The 21,236-nt window shown below is 34.6% G+C and overlaps 1 protein-coding gene across 2 annotated transcripts in view; it reads right to left on the reverse strand.

The window, feature by feature from the left end:
- Window positions 1–21,236, reverse strand: part of LOC110109774 (protease Do-like 9) — a 62,308-nt gene that overhangs the window by 20,213 nt on the left and 20,859 nt on the right. For both annotated transcript variants that reach the window (XM_020840972.2, XM_020840973.2), the window contains exons 3-8: window positions 21,045–21,225; window positions 17,251–17,442; window positions 8,391–8,623; window positions 4,580–4,681; window positions 4,380–4,430; window positions 4,116–4,220 (exon numbers count right to left, since the gene is read on the reverse strand). In XM_020840972.2, coding sequence (XP_020696631.1) covers window positions 4,116–4,220; window positions 4,380–4,430; window positions 4,580–4,681; window positions 8,391–8,623; window positions 17,251–17,442; window positions 21,045–21,225 — 864 coding nt within the window. The remainder of the gene's footprint in view (window positions 1–4,115; window positions 4,221–4,379; window positions 4,431–4,579; window positions 4,682–8,390; window positions 8,624–17,250; window positions 17,443–21,044; window positions 21,226–21,236) is intronic.

The raw sequence follows: 21,236 nt of genomic DNA on the forward strand, positions 1-21,236 counted from the left end.
TTTATTAAAATTAATTAAAATAATTAGTTATAATTAGCTTTAATTATAACTAATAAATATTAATTAATTTTAACAACTTATAATTAATTAATAGTAATTAATAATAATTATAAATTATAATTAATTAAATTTATTCTAATTAAATTAATCATAATTAATTAGATTAATTATAACTACTTAATTAAAATTAAATATGATTAATTATAATAACTATAGTTAATTAAAATAATCATAATTAAAATTAATTTAAATTAACTTTAATTAAAATTAATTTAAACTAATTAAACTATCTCCCTCTCTCTCTCTCGGTTAGGCTCGGCGGGGTCACGGGATTTGGCCGAAGTTGTGCGTGAAAGGAGAGAGTTACCTATACAGCAAGCGAACTCATGTTGTTGCCTCCGATTAAAAATGTTGTAACTTCCGAAACAACGAGGGAATGTCAAAGGAGGCGGAAGTCTCTGGCTAGGGCAGAGGACAGATCGGCGGCTTCTTGGGCTTGATCGGACAAAGGCAGAGGGAGGAGACGGGTTCGACTGAAGGGAGAGGAAGGTAAGGGAAAATCTCTCTCTCTCCCTCTCTCTCTCTCTCTCTCTCTCGGCTAGAGGAGGTCGGAGCAGCAAGGAGGTCGGGATGGGTCGGTCAGAGAGGAAGGGAGAAGGCGTCGGCTTGGTGTGGACGAAGATGGAGGGAGATCGTCAGTGGAGATGGGGTCGTGCGAGAGGGGTTCGGTCGTGGAAGCAGCGACGGAAGCAGAGCTCGGCAGTGGGAGAGAGTCGTGTGTGGGATCGAACGTGGAAGAGTCGAGCAGCCCCCTCGCTATTTAACGACGATTTGGGCGCTCGATCGAGGCGAGCTCGCGGCTTTTGAGCAGGATTTCACGGGAAATTGACTGGAGCGGCGCCGTTTGCAGTAAATTAGCGGGATTTGAGCAAAATTTCTGGAGGAGTTCGGCAGGTTTCGCGGCAGAATTTTGGGATCCGTCGGGCAAGGTATGACAGTGATGCTTCTTTTTTTTTCTTTTGGTTTTTACATGAAGGTTAACAATGCCTCGCTTTACAACTTCTAAACAAAATTCTCTTCATGAGGCTTTATCCATCAAACATGATTTCCTTTCCACTTGGACATTTCCACAATGGATTCTTGGACTCAAAGTCCAAGTGTCCCGGCCCAGCATTCACCTTTTAGGACTTGCTTGGCTGTGTTTTGAGCTACCACAATTGATGATAGTTTTCTTGATGGAGCTTTATGGGCCTTTATAAAAATCATAGTTTGTCTTCATCATACCCTTCTTTTTCAACGCTTACAAAACTTTCTTGTCTTGCTAACAAAATCTAAAGCTCTTTCTTTTGAGTAAAGGATTATTGTTGACGAGCAAGGGAGATGCTAGCTGTGTGAGGCTTAGTACAAGCAAGAAACAATTGGAGAGAGTGGGGGTTGATTTAGGAGAGCTATGTGTTAGGATCAATGGCAAAGTTCATGGGATATCAGAGGTGGTAGGTGCAGGTAAGGGTGAGAGAGATCAAAAGACTACCAGAATTTTGAGCTTGAAATGTTGTGACATTGCCGCAAACAAAAGAACCTCAACAATTTCGGAGTAGGAGAGCGATTGGAATTCGCTATAGAAATTTGTGAGATAGTTGTTGGTGTCAAAATTCTCCAAAGGTAATCGAGCACTAGAGAAGGAGAAAACGCATGCGCGAGCATTCAATGTGGTAGTGAGAGGACGAGTAATTCATGTCATGACAAAAAGGTCAAGAGATCGATAAGAAAGGGTGCTCATATAGGTACAGTGAGGGCTGAGACATGTCAAAGCATGCACGAGTGAGGAGGGTTAGTGAAAATGTGCAAACTTGAGGTAAACAAGTAGATTGTATGCGAGAGGGGAGACTAGATTGACATGAGGTCTTGGAAGCAGCGAAAGGTTGAGTGAAGGGTAGTTGCGAGAGCCGAATGTGCAAGCAAAGAACAGGGGACAGGCAAGGGATATGATACCTACTAGATGCAAGATTTGGGGATTCAACAACATTTGAAAGAGCAACTTGAATTTTCTTTTTTGATAAATTTAATTAGATCAAATAAAAAATAAGTAAAAATTATTATGTCAAGAAGCTAGCTCATATAAAAAGAAAGAATCGATTGGCTGCAAGATTTTTGAACAAGCTAATAACTAATTTATGTTATGCTCAAGGAAAAATAAAGTATAGACATCTCAAATTATAGAAGCAAAGAACTATTAAAGATGACTTAGATCCTTTAGTTGTTGATGACTATACTCTAACGATGAATGAGTAGCACCTAGAAGTAATAAAGGTCTTGAAGTTGAAGCTAAAGGATAGACTTATAGCGATGATGAAAATGAATAAATCAATGTTGACATTGAAAAGTATATTGAATTGGGAGCAGCTTCTACTTCATAAATATATAAAAAGAGGAAATAACGAAGAGTTTGAGTTTCAAAAAAATCTAAAGGTAATCATAAATATAATTGATTACTTATTGTGTTATTAATTTGTTATTTTATATTAGATTATATCTAATGTAATATTAACTATTATAGGGGATAAGAAAAAAATATGTAGTTGAAGAAGATTTTGAATATGATTTTAACACAGACTATGAGAATTCTTCAGAAGAATGTTAAAGTGAGAATGAGCCTGCTTAGGTCTTGATCCTTAGGGCATATGTAATTTGATTTGAATTTAATTCTAAATATTTGTGTTATTATAACATTTATTTTTAAACAAGACATTATGTTGATAATCTATTTCATTTTTTATCATTTTTATGAGTTATTTAAATTTCTTTTTAACATTTCACTTTTTTTTTGTTTCGAGACTTACGCCTCATGGCTTACGCCTTACCTCACTAAGGAAAAATGTCATGATTTTCGATTTCTCCTAATTAAATCTTGAGGCTAACTAAATCCATGGAAAGCACAAGATGCACATCTGATAATGGAGACTGCTAACTAGAAAAATATAAGCACATATTATATTGAATTTGAACACATAGTATTAGCAACTGATGGCCCAAAGTTTAAAATTGCACAATTGGGTATAGAGTCATTTTTTATCCGTGAGGCAAAGCGTAAGCCTTAATATCAAAAAATAATGTAAAGTAAAAATAAAGGTTAAATGTGATTTTTTAATATAATAACTAAATAATAAGTTAAAAGATAACATATTAATTTTCTATTGAATTATGAAATACTAAATTGACATACACATAAACCAAAAATTACACAAGACGTAAAGTGGCAACCTATAAATTGTTTGAAATAGAACTGAAATCCAAACATCATAAGGGCAAAACAACGTTAAATATTAGACTTGCATAAAATATTATATAATATCATGTTCAACTAAAAATTACCTTTTTCTCAGCTCCTTACTCATGCACATCTAGTTTCTAAAGAAAGTTGAAGTATTATGATAATAACTCATAAGTCATCTGCACTATCATCATTGATGGGGTTTTTCATTTGAGTATTCATAGTAACGAACTCTCTCCCCTATATCATCACATATGAAGTTCAATGCCTCTCAAGTTGAAATAGTATGACTACGATGACAGTGGTTATGGCGGAGACGGTAGGCTGGAGATCGAGAAAGTCGAGAGGAAGCTATTTGTGGCTTGGGAGTACTTGAAAGCGTGATTTGTTCGAAGCTTTAATTTAGGAATTTAGGTTAAGTGTGTGTGTCTATATATATATATATATATATATATATGAGAGACCTCATGGCAGTGAGGCAAGGTGTCTCAGCCAAACTAAGGCTCACGCTTTACAAAAAAAGCAAGAGACAATAAGCCTTAAGGCATTTTTTGTTGGAATTGCACTGAGGTGGGCCTCAAGGTGCGCCTCACATTGCACAATTTTAAACAATGACTAATGCACATATCCAAGCAAACTCTTGCCAATCACTAATGGATACCCATTATGACGATCAGCCAATGCCATTATTCCTAATTCATAAACTAGGTTTTTAGCACTGCATGTTACTTTAAGAAAGAATGATGAGCAAATAGACATCCAACTACAAATAGTAAAAGGTTATTCAGATGCTATTGAAAAATCTTTCTAAGAAGGATTGCATTATTGAGAGTTAAGGAGGTACCTGTTCATACTCCAAGTCAAACTGCAGGAACTCATCAGTACAACTTTCTACCATATTCGCCAAGCTTTTAAGGTTTTTGACAGGTTTTCCATTGAAAGCAACAACCTGAAAAAGCAGGACAGAGATTTGAAACAGTTGTTATCTCATGATAATTTGTTTAGAGCCGCAAACAATAAGTTCTAAGGAGAATAACAACAGAAATTGACCGATGCTTTTGGCAGAGTTAAACTACCACTCATTCAAAGCAATGACATGTCTACCAACCTGAGTGTTAACAATATCTTCGTAGCCAATATTGATATCAGCCACAAGCACCTGAGATAATTCAACGAAAAGAGCAAAAGAAAAAAAGTCATTTAGATCATAACGTAACATCAGATAACAAGCTTGATGCTTTTCTGCTACTGGCAAATGAAATTTCAGCGTGAACATTTGTCCCTGTACTAGTGAGATAACGTAGGAACCTGGGAAACCACCACTAACTGCTCATCAGGTGACTGTGCCATTGCATGTAGGTGCTTCTCCAACAACTTCACAGGTGCATCATATTCATAATCTTTGCCGTACTGTGAATAAGCCACATAAAAATAAGTTCAGCGGGCTGGGGCACAATTGCTGGCAAAAATAGTAGCTGACATTTACACTAGAAAAAGAATAAAAAAATGTCCCTTACCTCTTAACGAATGACTAAAATAGTCCCAACTAATATTAAAGCATCATTTTAGTCCCTCAGGTCCTCAAGAGGAATCAAAATAACTCCATGATGGGACTATTTTAATTCCTATTTAAAGAGTTGAAGGATCAAAATGATCATTTAATATAGTTGACAACCATTTTGATTTTCATAGTCAAGGAACCATTTTGATCATTTTTTCCTTATATAGCAATGCTTCCAAAGTACAATAGATGCTCATTGTCTAGTTAAACACAGTTTAAGTGAAAGAGGATTATACTATACAGACGTACTCACTATTTAGTACTATTGTAGAAAATCCCTGTTACACGGATAGAAAATCCATTAACTGATTTTTCTTTCCAGGCATTCTCAAAGAAAGGGCAAGAAGAGTGCTATACGATTTATGAAGCTTTGGAGAATTCAGACCAACCAGTAAACAACATGCCAGATTCTAAGAATTTGAAAATATATTCATTTTATTTAATTGAAATGAACCAGTAAAAGTGACCATATATCAGCTTCTATGAACAGCGAGAATTTTGTTTTGTTTAATATATTCTTGATGCAGATTCAAATCATCATAAAATTTGGTTTTACGCCTCTTTGCCATAGATACAAATGTATCTACCTTTATGCTCTTAAGGATTGATTTTTATGATCTCATCATCTATAAATTGCCTTCCTGCAGACTTACCTACAGTGCAAGTATTTACTAATAGGCTTGCCTTGCTCATTCACGTACTTATTTATTCTAATTTATATAACTGCTTATATTCTTAAATTCACCTACATATGCAAGACAACGATCAGAACGGACAGAATGGTAGGTCAAATCTTGCCAAAAGAATAATTGAACTACGCATAGGCTAGGATCTAAATTTTGTTATCTTGAATATTGCATTTTAAGCTAAACTTGAACAAGATAACAATTGGATCTTCATTTTAGTAAATCCTGCATTCAAAAACATGTTTAGTCCTCTTCGCCCATTAAAGCCTCTTCCAATCTGGTAGTGTCCATTAATTAGAGGCAATAGTAGAATGTTTGGCTGCTGAATTGACAAGAGGTTTTGAAGCCTCACATTGAATTCCAGACTGCTGCAGAAAGGTAGATATAGGTAAAAACATGAACATTATTTCCAGGCAAACCATAACGAACAGGGATAAAAGAAAGTATAACAGGATAAGCCTAAGAAGTTCAGCTCTAGATATAGCATAGAACCAGAACCCCTTGCAAAGCACTGCACAACATTTCTATTGGTGTTTAATCTGACCTTCACTTATAAACTAGAGAAATACATATAAAAGAACTTTAGAAAAATATTTTTTTTAGAAAGATGTGAAATTCAATCTGGCATGCTCAGAAACATTGGAATTTCTTAATTACAAGTGGCACACACATCAAGAACCGAACACAAGAAAGATACATGTGATGCGGGCAAAAATCTGGGGGATGGGGGGACCCGAGGACCTCTGCCCACAAAAGAGATACACCACCCGACCTAAAAGAAAAGGAAGGGATCCTTTTACGACATAAAATGAACACACTTAACTAATTATAAGGACACACTTACTAGATAATAGGAAGAACAAACTCTTACATTTCAAATTAAAAAGAAATTTACAAATTCAACTCGACCAAGACACCCTAAACTTGCTTTACTTAAGAGACGAAGGATACAGGTGGGGTGTAAACTTGCGGAGAGACGAAAGAGATTAGAAGCCGAGAAGAAGGGTGGAAAGAGCTCGCAAGATTTCCAGGTGGAAGAAGAAGGTGGACAAAGCTCGTAAGCTTCTCCAAGAAAATCCCAAGGATTTCTTTTCCAAAAATAACTTTTCACTTTTTAAAAAACATTACAAAACCCCTCATATTTATAGGTATGAAAGGGGGATACAAACAGCCATAAACATTAATTAAAAAGCTTACTAAATAGGGAATATGAAAAACCAACAGTCAACTCCAAAAAACAAAGCACCAAAGCCATGGAAAAGCTCCCCAAAAGCCACGGGAAGTAGCCCAGCCAGGAACCGAAAAGGCAGCCGCGGAAACCCAAGAGGCCCGCACGGAACTGAGGCACCAGGCACAGGAAAAGCCACCCAGCACGGAAGACCAGCAACCCACCGTGGGAACCAAGGAGCCAATGCATGGAAACAGCCAACCCGTGGAAGCCAAGGAGCCATGGCACGGGAAAACAAACATCCTCGGGATTCCAAAAGCCATTTTGGAATCCCAAGAGACAAACTTAAATTTAAGACATAAAACTATAAATAAGATAACTATTGAACTTAAACTTAGCTAATAATGAGCTAACCCTTAGTTCAATAAATGAACTAAAGACCAGCTCATAAATGAGCTAAATTCCAGCTCAAAATTAATTGAGCTAGTAAGCTCAAGAGAAGTTAAAACCAACTTATTTTGGGTTTCAGTTGACCCCCCTTTGCCTACATCAACATGCAATTAATGTAAAGTGCACAGGTTGTAGCAATACACCTGAAAGGCATAATGGTCAGTTTAACTTTCAAGGAGAAGATCCAGGACAGAGAATTGAGAAAGTATAAAAAGAGTTGGAAAGTACAGAATCTCGAAACAAAGCATACTAAAAGCAGCAACAACAACAACATTAAGCCTTTATCCCACTACGTGGTGGTCGGCTACATGAATCCTTTTTCTCCATTGTGTCCTATTAAAAGTCAAATTCTTGTTTAAATCTAATAAAGAAATGTCATTCCTAATATTTTCTAACCAAGTCTTTTTAGGTCTACCCCTACCTTTCTTAACATAAGTCAAATCTAATACCTCTACTCTCCTAACCGGGTCATCGGAAGGCCGCCGTTTTATGTGACCAAACCATCTAAGGCGACTCTCTCTAATCTTATCTTCTACTGGAGCTACTCCAACCATTCCAAGTATATGCTCATTTCGTATCCTATCTCTAAGGGTAAAGCCACTCATCCACCTGAGCATCCTCATCTCTGCCACACTTAACTTAGTATTATGCTTCTCTTTTAATGGCCAACATTCGGCACCATAAAGCATTGCAGGCCTCACTACCATCTTATAGAATTTTCCCTTAAGTTTGAGGGGTACATTTCAGCATACTAAAATAAACACAGCATACTAAAACAAACACAGCATACTAAAATAAACACAGCATACTAAAAGCAATAGACAAAAATCATTTGCAGCCAAAAGTTTCTTAATATCTCAAAATTAGCTATTGAAATAAGAGAGATTAACTCATTAACTCAAACAAACAAAAATTATTAAGTTACAAATGCAGTCCTGCAGATATAAAGATAATGATCAAAATGGTTTTTTTTTTTTTTTTTTTTCTTAGGGGTGGGGGATTAAAATGATCTCCGGCTTTTTAAAAGTCTCATTTTAATCCATTGATTTTTTAAATAAGGGCCTAAATGTCTCACATAATGACTAATTTAGCAATTGTTTAAAGAGTCAAGGGACCAAAATTATACTTTTATATGATCAGGGACTATTTTAAGGGATCAATTTGATTTTCTGTACAGATGCGGAATCTATTTCTAATGTTCCAACAACAAAATAAATAAATGAAAAGGATAAGCTTATTAAGTAAAATGGGCACCTCAGAACGAAGATATGGAACAGATATGGCAGTGAAAACAAATCCAGCAATTATGTAATATGATGGAGGCCTGCCCTTAATGTGAGCTGGAACAAGCTTCTTGTGGGTTGCAAGTCTTATATTAAACTCATGAACCTTAGCATTGCGTAATACTTTGATTAGAGCAGTCTCTCCAGTATACTTCTGAGAAACAAGGTAACTAAACCCGATGCGTTCACCATGCCTGAAAGGAACTAAAGATCACAACAAAAAATGAGTCAGACATCTATGTATTTCACAGTATTTTTTTAGGATAGAAACATGGATGTAGTATGCTGTCATTGCTATTTAACAAGCTCTCAATCTTCTCGCAGAGTTTCTTCAACTTTATGATACAAGTAACTGTATTATAATACAAAATCGGAGTAGTGTTTCATGAAAAATAGAAAACACTGAAATTCCAGAATAAATAGATATCAGACATTTGTTTCAAACTTAGTTTAGGAAGCAAATGGGTTTAATTGATTGTAACCTCATTAAAAACTTATGCTTAATACGCATGTTAAGGAAACAAAGTCTAAAACATGATATAAGAGGAAGAGAAAAGAAGTTAACTGGCATGACCAATGTTTTGAAAAAAGGACCGGACCGGCCGGTTCAACCAGTTCAACCGTTAACCGGTCAGTTGGCCTGTCCAATCCAACTTATAAAACTGGTTTGGCATCAAACCGAATCGCCAGTTCAATCTGGTGAACCGCTAAACCAGTCTAGGTTGGCAAGAACTGACCAGTTCTATAAAAAAAATTATTTTTGTTTTAATTAAACTTTAAACAATATATTTTAGTTTATTAAATTATTTTAATTTTTTAAAATATCTTTATTAAATATGATGATTAATTACACCATAATACATATTATATTAAATATTATTTTTATAAATATATTTAATTATAAATCTAGAAATACATTATTCTTGAATGATATTTATATTTATAATTTTTTACTATTATTTTTTAAAATTTAATAAATATTATTAAATGCTCATATATTTATATTATATTATGTTAATTTTATTAATTTTTAATAATATTATTATTTATTACGTCATCCAGTTCAACCCCAGTTCGACTGAACCGTGAACCTCTCCTTCTTCCGGTCAGATTTTCACAACCTTGGGCATGAGTGCATGACAACATAATTACAACTATAGTTTGAAATATCAATAGCGCAAGTGAGAAATACCATCCAAAGCCCAAGTTCGCTCCAGGGTTTTCTCCCTCAGAGGCCAATATTGAGTTGAATTACACAAAAAATCTCCATAAAAATATGTAGCAGCAGAAGCAGGAAAAACATGCTTACCTATACGTGTAATAAGCATCACACAGGATGTCATCCTTCTTGGTATCCTAGGAAAACCTTGAGGTAAACATTCTGTCGCCAAATTATACTCACACAAACTTCAAACAGGCTAGCGTACATAGAAAATGAAGTAGGGATAGACCTAAGATGAACCTTTATTTATAGCTGTTGCGTAAAATTATTGAACAAGCAACATGGCATCTCCAAAGATGAAAAATAACAGCAGAGACATTTAAATTTTCCATATCATAAAAGCCATTCCATAAATATGAATGATTTATTTAATTAATGCAGCACGAGGGGCCATCTGATTTTGCTAGTTCTGTATTAGAGTCTATGATAGTTTTAAAACAAGTAAATTAACTGATACTGTTGATTCAGCTTTTATCGAAAAAAATCACAGATTATTCTTTAAATTTCTATCTGGGGGTTAACTAGACAATACTTTTTTTACGCAGGAAAATCAAAGAATTATCAAATGCGTGCGGTAATTTAAGAGAGACTAACCAGGAGAAAAAAGCTTCGACAAACATGACATCTTTGAAGCAATTGAAAATATGAGCTGAGTTGTTTGGTTTAAAGTCAAACAGGACTAAAATATTCCAAATGCAATGATTTTTAAAAATTTTAGTGTTGTTCTGAAGTAAATGAAATAAAATAATAATAACAACATCAAACCTTTATCTCACTCCGTGAGGTCGGCTACATGAACCATTTTTCTCCATTGTGTCCAGTTAAGAGTCAAATTCTCATTTAAAACTAAGAAAAAAAAGATTGTTTCTATTACTTTCTAACCAGGACTTTTTAGGTCTACGTCCGCCTTTCTTAACATAGGTCAAATCTAATGCATCTAATCTCTTAATCGGGTCATCGGAAGGCTGACGTTTTATGCAACCAAGCCATCTAAGGCTACTCTCTCTAATCTTATTTTCCACTGGAGCTACTCCAACCTTTTCACCTAAATACATGTCTCGTATTTTGTCTCTAAAAGTGAAGCCACTCACCCAGCTAAGCATCCTCATATATGAACATTTCACTTAATTTTATGCTTCTCTTTAAAGGCCAACATTCTGAATCATAGAGCATTGCAAGTCTCACCACCATCTTATAGAATTTTCCCTTAAATTTGACAGGTACTTTTCTATCACACAATAGACCCGATGCATTCCTCCACTTCAACCTCCCAACTTGAATTCTACCAATAATATATCCATCTATTTCAATATCACTTTGAATAATAGACACGAGATATCTAAAATGTGTACTCTTTTTAATGACTTGATCGCATAAAGTCAGTGGCGAAGCCAGAAATAATTTTAGAGGGGACACAAATTCAAAAAAAAAAATCCTCAACCTTTTTCATCCGGGCTTGGAACTGGCATAGTCAGTTTTTAAAAAAATTAGAAGATTAAATACTAAATATAAGATGGAAAACACTTACAATTTATAGCGATTGCTCTTCATATTTTGAAAAAGATTAACAATTACAGCATTATCAATACCACTCAATATTTCTTTCTTAATATATGCGAGTAAAGTATCATTCATCCACTGATCTTCAATCCTATTTCGCAATCAAGTTTTAATGATAGTCATTGCAGAAAATACTCTTTTTACTCCTGATGTTGCAACTCGAAAACTAAAGCAAGTTTTAATATCTTGAAAATAAGAAGATATAAAATATCCTTCTTGTTCTATATCATTGTCTCAGCAAAGCATCAAATATCTTTTAACAATGAAAAATGTGGATCTAACTACATATCCATGATATAAGTTTGCAACTGATTATCTAGAATTTCTAATTCAACAAGAGTAAAATCACATGGATAAAGATGTGTCATTTAAATTAATGTCTTTACTAAATGCACAAAAAGAATTATTTGGACTCAAACAGGCAATCGTTAGAATTAACTTAGTATTCATCTCTGTGAAATGATTATTTAACTCTTGAAGTTGCATATCAACAACTATGTAGAAAATTTCAACTCGAAAGAGATGTAAATTTGTCATGTCTTAAGCTCTACGATGAGGCAGTCCCAGAGTAACCCATCTGTCATTCATGTGAGGAATATCTATTTTGCGTTGCTCACAAAAAAAAGTTAGTTTGATGATGAACTCTTCCCATTTATTATCTCTTATATCTTGCAGTCTATTTTTACATATTTGAACCAAAGACATAGCATTTACAATGTCATGTTCTTTTCTTTGCAAAGCTTGTTACAACTCAATAGTTATACAAAGTATATCATTCATTAACAGTAAGAAGAATGAAAATTCGAATGATTGCATTGTCCCTAATAATGTGAATGCCTCACCTTTTTGTTCAAAACTTATACCATCTTCAACAACCACTTCCAGAATATCAATAATTGAGGAGAACATTGTTTTTTTTTTTTTTGGAAAATTTGGGCTTAGCCCGTAAAATAGAAGCAAATATTACAAAATGGAATGAAAGAAAAAACACCAAAACTGGCCAACCAAAATTAGGCCAAAAGCTCCAGCGAGCTCAAAAAAAAAAACAGCAGCAACATCAGCAAATACAGGCTACACAAAAGGGAAGAAGGTAAAACCAAACACCAGATAAAAGAGCAAGCTCCTTAACACTCAAGCCTAGACTCAGATATTACCAACAGCATTAACAGGACGGTCTCGATCCCTGGTTGCCCGAAGGCCGTCCAAGGGGCCTGCAAATGGAGCTTCATCATTGTCCAAGCTTGACATAAAATTGCACACAAATTAGAGGGGCAAAGGGTCCTGAATGCAGAATCTAGGCAACTTATAATTTTTCCATCAATTCCCAAGAGCTCTTCCACTTAGAAACTTTCTTAAACACCACTCTCTTAATGCATAACAGAAGAGAGGAATTACTTTGTATAATATTCTCAAATCTCCTATTATTTCTCTCTTTCCAAATGTGATATATAACACAACAAATCACCATCTTGTAGAAATTTTTAATCTCAGAAAAACCTTTAAATTCACCATTCAACCAGACCGAAAGTTGCAAAACCGACGGCCTGTGTAAAAAACCCCACGCTCTAGGAATCAGAGCAGTCAAAATAGTGAAAGAGTAGGGACACTCAAAGAACAGGTGAGAAACTGATTCCTCATATGAATTACACAAACTGCATATAACCGTAACATGAATGTTCCTAAGAAGAAGTGTATTTGCAGTCTTTAAACCTCCCACCATAGCAAGCCACACAAAAACAGAGTGCTTTAGAATATGCCTTTTATGCCATACCAACTTGTGGCAACTACAGCTGGTATACTCATTGTAATACTCAGCGATGTAGTTATTGAATCTGTAAATATTCTTGTTTTTCCAAAGCAAACAAGGCCCAGCACATTCAATCTCAGTGAAATTCCCAAATAAATTTCTCAACTGCCTTAGAAAAATCTCAGGTAAAACCCAATGGGATCGCGAAAAAATGGTGTTCAGGGAATAATCAGGAAGTGACTCAGGAAAAACTTCCCCCATATAATCATCTAATGTGACATTGTAACACCAGTGATCCCATTTCAGAGAAAAAGGACCATCTTGAGTAATTTTGAACTAAAAGCAAGATTTTGCATCCACAGCAGTTTTACAAATAGATTTTCATAATTTAAAAGCAGTGAGAGGGGGGGGGGCCTCCAAGGAGATTTGAATTTGTTTAAAAGCCATGAGGATAAAGGGGAGGCGCTGTTATACATCCTAATAATAACAGCACAATTGAATGCAAATTGTAGAGCATTAATCTAAGGGATGCCCAACCCACCTTTTTGTTCAGGCAGACAAATTTTGTCCCAAGATACCATATGCAACTTTTCAGAGGTGAAAGACTCCCCAAAGAACAAAAATCGTGAACTAGTTTTTTTGATGAATTTATCAATCTTATAATTGAGTCATAGTGTCATCCCCATCGTGTATCACCTGATCGCCTCAGAGTTATTTCTTGATTCAACCCTTGGACAGTTACTAATTCTACAATCTGTAATTCCATTAAAGTCCTCTCCAGTTGTTTATCTCGAAGTTGGTCACGACACTTCTAATAAACCCCAACAATATTCATCATATTTGAAATTACTGTGAATAAGAGAGCAATTTGAACATGATTTTTTGCAACAGATATTAAGGCTAAATGGAGTTGGTGTGAGAAGCAATGAATGTAATTTGTTGCTTTATACTCAGTGAGAAACAATGTCTTTAACCCATTAAACTCACGGCTCATATTGTTTGCTCCATCATATCCTTGACCACGCAATTTGGATTCACTTAAATCATAAGTTGAAAGGAATTCTTCAATAGATCTTTTGAGACTTCTAGTCGTCGTATCTGGAATATGAATAATGCCTATAAAACGTTCAATCATCTAAACTTTTTTGTTAACAAATCGAACCACAATAGTCATTTGCACTTATGAGGAAATGTCGCATGCTTCATTAACCAAAATAGAGAAGTAATTTTCTACCATTTTTTCTTTATGAAATATATGATGGCAATCGATGTAGCTCTAGTGATATCCTTTTGAATATCTGGTGCAGTTAACTTTAAATTTTTTTTGAGCATTTTTAGCACCACATTATTTATCTCATTGTTATGTTTAGATAAAATTTGCAACAGTAGAAAAAAATTTCCTTGATTTCTGGATGTGTCAGACTCATCATGAGCTCTAAAAGCTAGTCTTGGCTTAAAAGAAAACGTACACAATCAATCGATGCATTTAGACGCGTACAATATGCAGCTGTAGCATAATCAGATTGCTTATGAAAGACAAAACCAATATATTGAATTTGCTTCATTAAGATTTCACAGTTTCGTCGTACATTATTGTGCGCACTATTATGACCCCCAACATGAAGTTTAAATCTATTTGATTTATCAAATTTGAAAATTCATTATTATTGAATTCATCGTCATCCTCATTTCCTCTACATGATACTTTAAATACATAACAATATAAATAGTATGCCTTGCCTTTGCATATGTTGTATTCTAACCAATTAGAATATTTATAAAATCACACAGCATTTAACCGTCTATCCTTTGCCCCAAATTTAGTTTTAGGAAATTCATGAATACAAGGTTGGAATGGACCTCTTCGCAATTACGACCGACGAACTTGACCTAGAATATTAAGAGAAAATTCATATATAGGAATTCGCAAACCATGATCAAATTAAAAGTTCTCTAAATATACTTCTAGATTTCTTGATGATTCAATTTTCATGTGAATTCTTTTTTCAATTTTGCTCCTCGTTTTCTTTGTTTGTCTCATGTGAACTCTGTGAAACCTTCTTAAAATATTTCTCCATAACAAAAACTTAATTATTATTTCACAAGGTCAACCGATCAAGATCTTTATAAATTATAAGTCATGTGTTTAACACATAAGATCGACATGAAAACTCATAAGATTGACATTCGACAAGAATGCAGTGGAAGAAAGAATGCAAACACTAGTGCATGAATAACTTATAAAATCGATCAAGAATGCAATGGAAGAAAATATAAACGTGTACCACAAACAGGAAAATTTTAAGATTACCTGAAGTCTGAAGAGGAGGCCGAACAAAATGAGCGAATATAGATCAGTTCAAGTATTCACGGCTTCGAGTTCGAGCGGAGGAACAACTGAATAGGGCTGCAGTCGGGTCGTCCCTTCGTCCGTCGAACAGGCCAAGTGGGAGGCAAATCACGAAAAGTGCAGGCGAATGCGGAGGAGCAACCAAGGTTGCGAGTGCTGAGTCATCCTTATCGTCTGTCGAATACGAACACTGGGAGGCAAATCACTGGAGCAGGCATAGAAAATTAAGTTTTTTTTTTTCCTTGGGGAGGGCGAATACGAAGCAGAGTCCTCGTTTCACAATTTAATAAGGGAGGCACGTGCCCCCGTGGGCCCCTCAATCCACCACTACCCAAAGTCACAATTTTCTCACTAGATCTATTATCACTAAAATTACACTCCATGTATTTGATTTTAGATCTACTCAAATAAAAACTTTTAGACTCGAAGATTACCCCAATAATTCAAGTTTTCCTCAACTCCCTTTCTAGTCTTATCAATAAGAAAAATATCATAAACAAAAAGCATACATCAGGGCACATCCTCTTGCAAATGTATAGTAAGAACATTCATGACTAAAGCAAAAAGATATGAGCTTAAAGCTGATCCTTCATGTAATCCAATTGAAATAGGAAAATACTTGGTGGTTTACATAAGTAACAGCTCCTGCATACATATCCTTAATAACTTGAAAATAAGTATTATTTACTCATTTCATTTCTAGAACTCTCTAAAGCACTTCTCTTGAAACTTTATCATATGCTTTCATTAAATCAATAAATATCATAGTTAGATCACCCTTATTCTCTCTATACTTCTCCATCAAACCTCTTAATAAATGTATAGCTTCCATAGTAGGCCTACCCAACATGAATCCAAATTGATTTTAAGAAATATTAGTACCGTGTCGTATCCTATGCTCAATAACTCTCCCCCATAATCTAAATGTATGACTAATTAACTTAATTCTTATATAATTCACACATTCTTGTGTATCATCTTTAGTCTTAAAAATATGAACCAACACACTAATCTAGCATCTGAAGTAAATGAAATGCAAAGTAAAATTTTAAAGTATTTGGAATTCACTCTCTACTTCTAATTTGATGTATTTGAAAACAATTATATTACACTAATTTCCAAATGCATTTAAAAATTCTATCATTACAACTACAAGCCACCGCTTGCCGCTCAACGCCAGCCAATGCCTGCCACTTCCTACTCGCTAACACTACCACCAACAAGAGCTGCCTCCACCACTAGTCACCTAGTTGTCGCCGTCTCTAGCTGGCCAACACATCAGTTAGGCTTTACATTGTATTCATTTTGCTTAAAACCAAACAAAAAAAATCACTTGCATTTAATTTACAATCATCCAAAGAACTCAAACATTTCAAATACACTACATTTCTTTTACAATTTATACAATTTTATTATGCATTTCCTTTTCATCTAACCAAACTACCTCTAAACCAGAATTAAAATCAAACTAAACACATGTAAATTAATTGGGAAGAAGGATTTCACAATGCAAATTCAGATATTGCGATGAGGTTGATGAACAAGTAAAAAAGATCCAATTTCTAAACGTCAGTACTAGAACATTGAAACACATCCAGCAAACTGAAGGTGAATGAAACATAAGGAAAACAGCCAAAAGATATACTAATTATAATTTCTAGCCTGCATAGAATGATGGCAAAGACTCGTGAAGGCATAATATCCATGTGATCAGTAAAATAAAAGAAAAATGGTATCTTGAAACCCTTATTATTCATATGATGTAATATGATAAATTAATGCAAAACAACCTTTATAAAACTTCATGAATTCAAACAAAAGATAAATAAGCAATTATATCAACATTTTGGGTTCAATAGCAATAGTGCATCATAAAGAAGCGACTAAACGAAAAGATAAATTTAGTTCAACAAAGAAAGCAAATAAATAACACATCACATGTAGTCACTTACCAGTTCCATCATTAGCAATGTCAACTCCATCAAAGCTCAGAATAATGTCAGATTGTTTCAAAAACTCTGACTCTGGTGCTGTAGGCTCTACTCTACGAACACGAACACCCTTCTGGTCAGGCATCATTCCCATCGCCTTGCGCAGGTCAGGGTTTTCCATCTTTTGCCACTCAATCCCAAGTATAGGAAAACCTAGAGGCAAGAGATTATCTAGTTAGGAAGACAGCAGTCCATCTTGCTCCAAGCCTCCAAGAATAACAGAGAAATAAATAATTTAAAGGCACCTGCATCAAATCATTTCAGAAACATTGCTAAAATACTTAATGCAATATGCATAAATAAATGGATCAGTAGCATAAAACATAAATCCAGGTCATGGCACCTCAGCAAGCGTTTATTGATTCTTTTAGTCCAATTTGGTCAAAAAAACAAGAAAAAAAAAACGTGTTTTGCATCAACTCAAATCCTGCCATAAACATAGTCCGAAAATTTTGCAAATACAACAACAACAACATCAAGCCTTTATCCCACTACGTGGGGTCGGCTACATGAATCCTTTTTCTCCATTGTGACCTATTAAAAGTCAAATTCTCGTTTAAATCTAATAAAGAAAGGTCATTCCTAATATTTTCTAACCAAGACTTTTTAGGTCTACCCCTACCTTTCTTAACATAAGTCAAATCTAATACCTCTACTCTCCTAACCGGGTCATCGGAAGGCCGCCGTTTTATGTGACCAAACCATCTAAGGCGACTCTCTCTAATATTATCTTCTACTGGAGCTACCCCAACCTTTTCACGTATATGCTCATTTCGTATCCTATCTCTAAGAGTAAAGCCACTCATCCACCTGAGCATCCTCATCTCTGCCACACTTAACTTAGTATTATGCTTCTCTTTTAATGGCCAACATTCGGCACCATAAAGCATTGCAGGCCTCACTACTATCTTATAGAATTTTCCGTTAAGTTTGAGTGGTACATTTCTATCACATAACAAGCCCGATGCATTCCTCCACTTTAACCATCCAACTTGAATTCTGCTGATAATATCCCCATCTATTTCACCATCACTCTGAACAATAGATCCAAGATATCTAAAACGTGTACTCTTATTAATGACTTGATCGCCCAAAGTCACAATCCCCTCACTAGGTCTATTACTACTAAAATTACACTCCATATATTCCGTTTTAGATCTACTCAAGCGAAAACCTTTAGACTCTAAGGTTGACCTCCATAATTCAAGTTTACCTTCAACTCCCTCTCTAGTCTTATCAACAAGAAGAATATCATCAGCAAAAAGCATACACCAAGGTACATCCTCTTGCAAATGTCTAGTGAGAACATCCATGACTAAAGCAAAAAGATATGGGCTTAAGGCTGATCCTTGATGTAACCCAACCGAAATAGGGAAATACTTGGTCAATCCACCTTGTGTTTGAACACATGTAATAGCTCCTGCATACATATCTTTAATGATTTGAATATAAGCATTATTGACTCCTTTCTTTTCAAGAACTCTCCATAGCACTTCTCTTGGAACTTTATCATATGCTTTTTCTAAATCAATAAATATCATATGTAGATCCTCCTTATTTTCTCTATATTTCTCCATCAAACCTCTTAATAAATGTATGGCTTCCATAGTCGACCTACCCGGCATGAATCCAAATTGATTTTGAGAAACATTAGTATCACGCCGCAACCTATGCTCCATAACTCGCTCCCATAGTTTTAAAGTATGACACATTAACTTAATACCTCTATAATTCGCACAATCTTGTGCATCACCTTTATTCTTAAAAATAGGAATTAACACACTCATTCTCCACTCATCTGGCATCTTTTTAGTCTTCAAAATAGTATTAAAAAGTTTAGTAAGCCATGAAATTCCTTCATCTCCTAAGCATTTCCACACCTCTATTGGAATATCATCAGGTCCAACAGCTTTTCCACCCTTTATTTTCTTTAAAGCCTCTCTAACTTCAGTTTTACTAATACGCCGATAAAAATAGAAATCTTTATTTTCATTTAGGGTGCTAAGGTCACTATAGTCAATTTTATTTTCACACTCTTCATTAAAAAGTTTAGCAAAATATCTCATCCATCTTTGTTGAATATCATCTTCTAAGAAAAGTATTTTTTGATCTTCATCTTTAATACACTTCACTTGAACTAAATCCTTACTACTCCTATCTCTTTGTTTGGCTAACTTATAGATATATCTTTCTCCCTCTTTAGTATCTAATCTATTATATAAATCACTAAAAGCTAATGTCTTTGCATCGCATATGGCTTTCTTAGCATCCTTACGAGCAACTTTATATATTTCTCAATTATCAGAATTTTTAAAATTAAACCAATTTTTATAACAAAGCTTCTTATTTTTAATTTTTTCTTGCACATTAGGATTCCACCACCAACTATTTTTACTATTGGGAGCTTTTCCCTTTGATACTCCAAGGACATCTTTTGCAATATTCTTAATATCACTAGCCACTTTTTCCCACATAATATTAGCATCCTCATGCACAGACAAAATCTTAAGATCTAAAATCTTATTTCCAAAAATATTTTTGTTAATATTCTTTAAATGCCCCCATCTAATCCTAGAAAATTGTTTTACTTTATTTTTTATTTTATGCCCATTTATCTTGAAGTCCAAAACTAATAATTGATGTTGGGTACATAAACTTTCACTCGGAATAACTTTACAATCTTTGCAATCTAAACGGTTTAATTTTCTAATAAGAAAATAGTCAATCTGGGTTGTATTATATCCATTTTTATAAGTGATGAGATGCTCATTTCTTTTCTTAAATAAGGTATTAGCAATTAAAAAATTATAAGCTAAACAAAAATCTAATATGGTCTTGCCACCTTCATTCGTCGTTCCAAATCCATGTCCACCATGAATGCTTTTAAAATCATCTACCTCTCTACCAACATGTCCATTTAAATCTCTTCCAATAAAAACTCTTATTTCAAGAGGTATATTTTGTATTAATTCTTCTAAGTCATTCCAAAAATTTAATTTAGAACTCATATCCAAACATACTTGAGGAGCATAAGCACTTATAATATTAACAATCTTATCATCAACAACAATCTTTAAAGCTAAAATTCTATCTCCAATCCTATTAATTTTTATAACATTATCCTTTAAACTCTTATCTATAATAACACCTACACCATTTCTAGTAAGACTCCTACCCGAATACCAAAGTTTAAATCCTAAACTATCAATTTCCTTAGCCTTCTCTCCAACCCATTTAGCTTCCTTAATGCACAAAATATTTAACTTACTATGAATCATAATGTCTATTAATTCCATTAATTTTCCTGTAAGGGAACCTATATTCCAAGTTCCTATCCTAATTTTAATTTTATGGACTAGCTTCTTTGCCCACATCCATCCCTGATGTGGGAACCCTTGCCTATTTAACACTGCACCCGGGCGCCGGTGCAGCGGACCTTGCACACTTGTCACTGTATTCAGGCCATACAGCGCGTCGCTTCCAGGGGACGCCCTAGCATTAACACAATTTCTTAAAGGATTCCAGGGGACGCCCAAATGCACAGTAAAAATACGTTTCCTGTGTCCTATGCAAAATTGCACAATACTACAAAAATTGAATGGTAATGCACAATAGCATTCATTAAATTTGTAGGTAATTGTTTATAAGAACATAAAGTTCTTATAACAAGAAAACAATAGCAGAGAAGAAAAATAAAATGGCCGTATAAATAAAAACATAATGTATTAAACTTTTTAGTATTAATTGGGCAATACCTGTATATTCACTTGACTTTTCATAATCATTGATGAAATGCAGAATTACAGGAGTTGGGATAACATAGCCAATATTTTCCACATCTTCATGTTTAAGGGATTGAAATGCTATACCAACACATTTGCCCTTATCATTTAAGGCAGGGCCACCAGAATTTCCAGAGTTTATGGCAGCATCTATCTGTAACCAAA

The sequence above is a fragment of the Dendrobium catenatum genome, unplaced genomic scaffold (assembly GCF_001605985.2).
Source record: "Dendrobium catenatum unplaced genomic scaffold, ASM160598v2 fragScaff_scaffold_1116, whole genome shotgun sequence".
NCBI lineage: Eukaryota > Viridiplantae > Streptophyta > Magnoliopsida > Asparagales > Orchidaceae > Dendrobium > Dendrobium catenatum.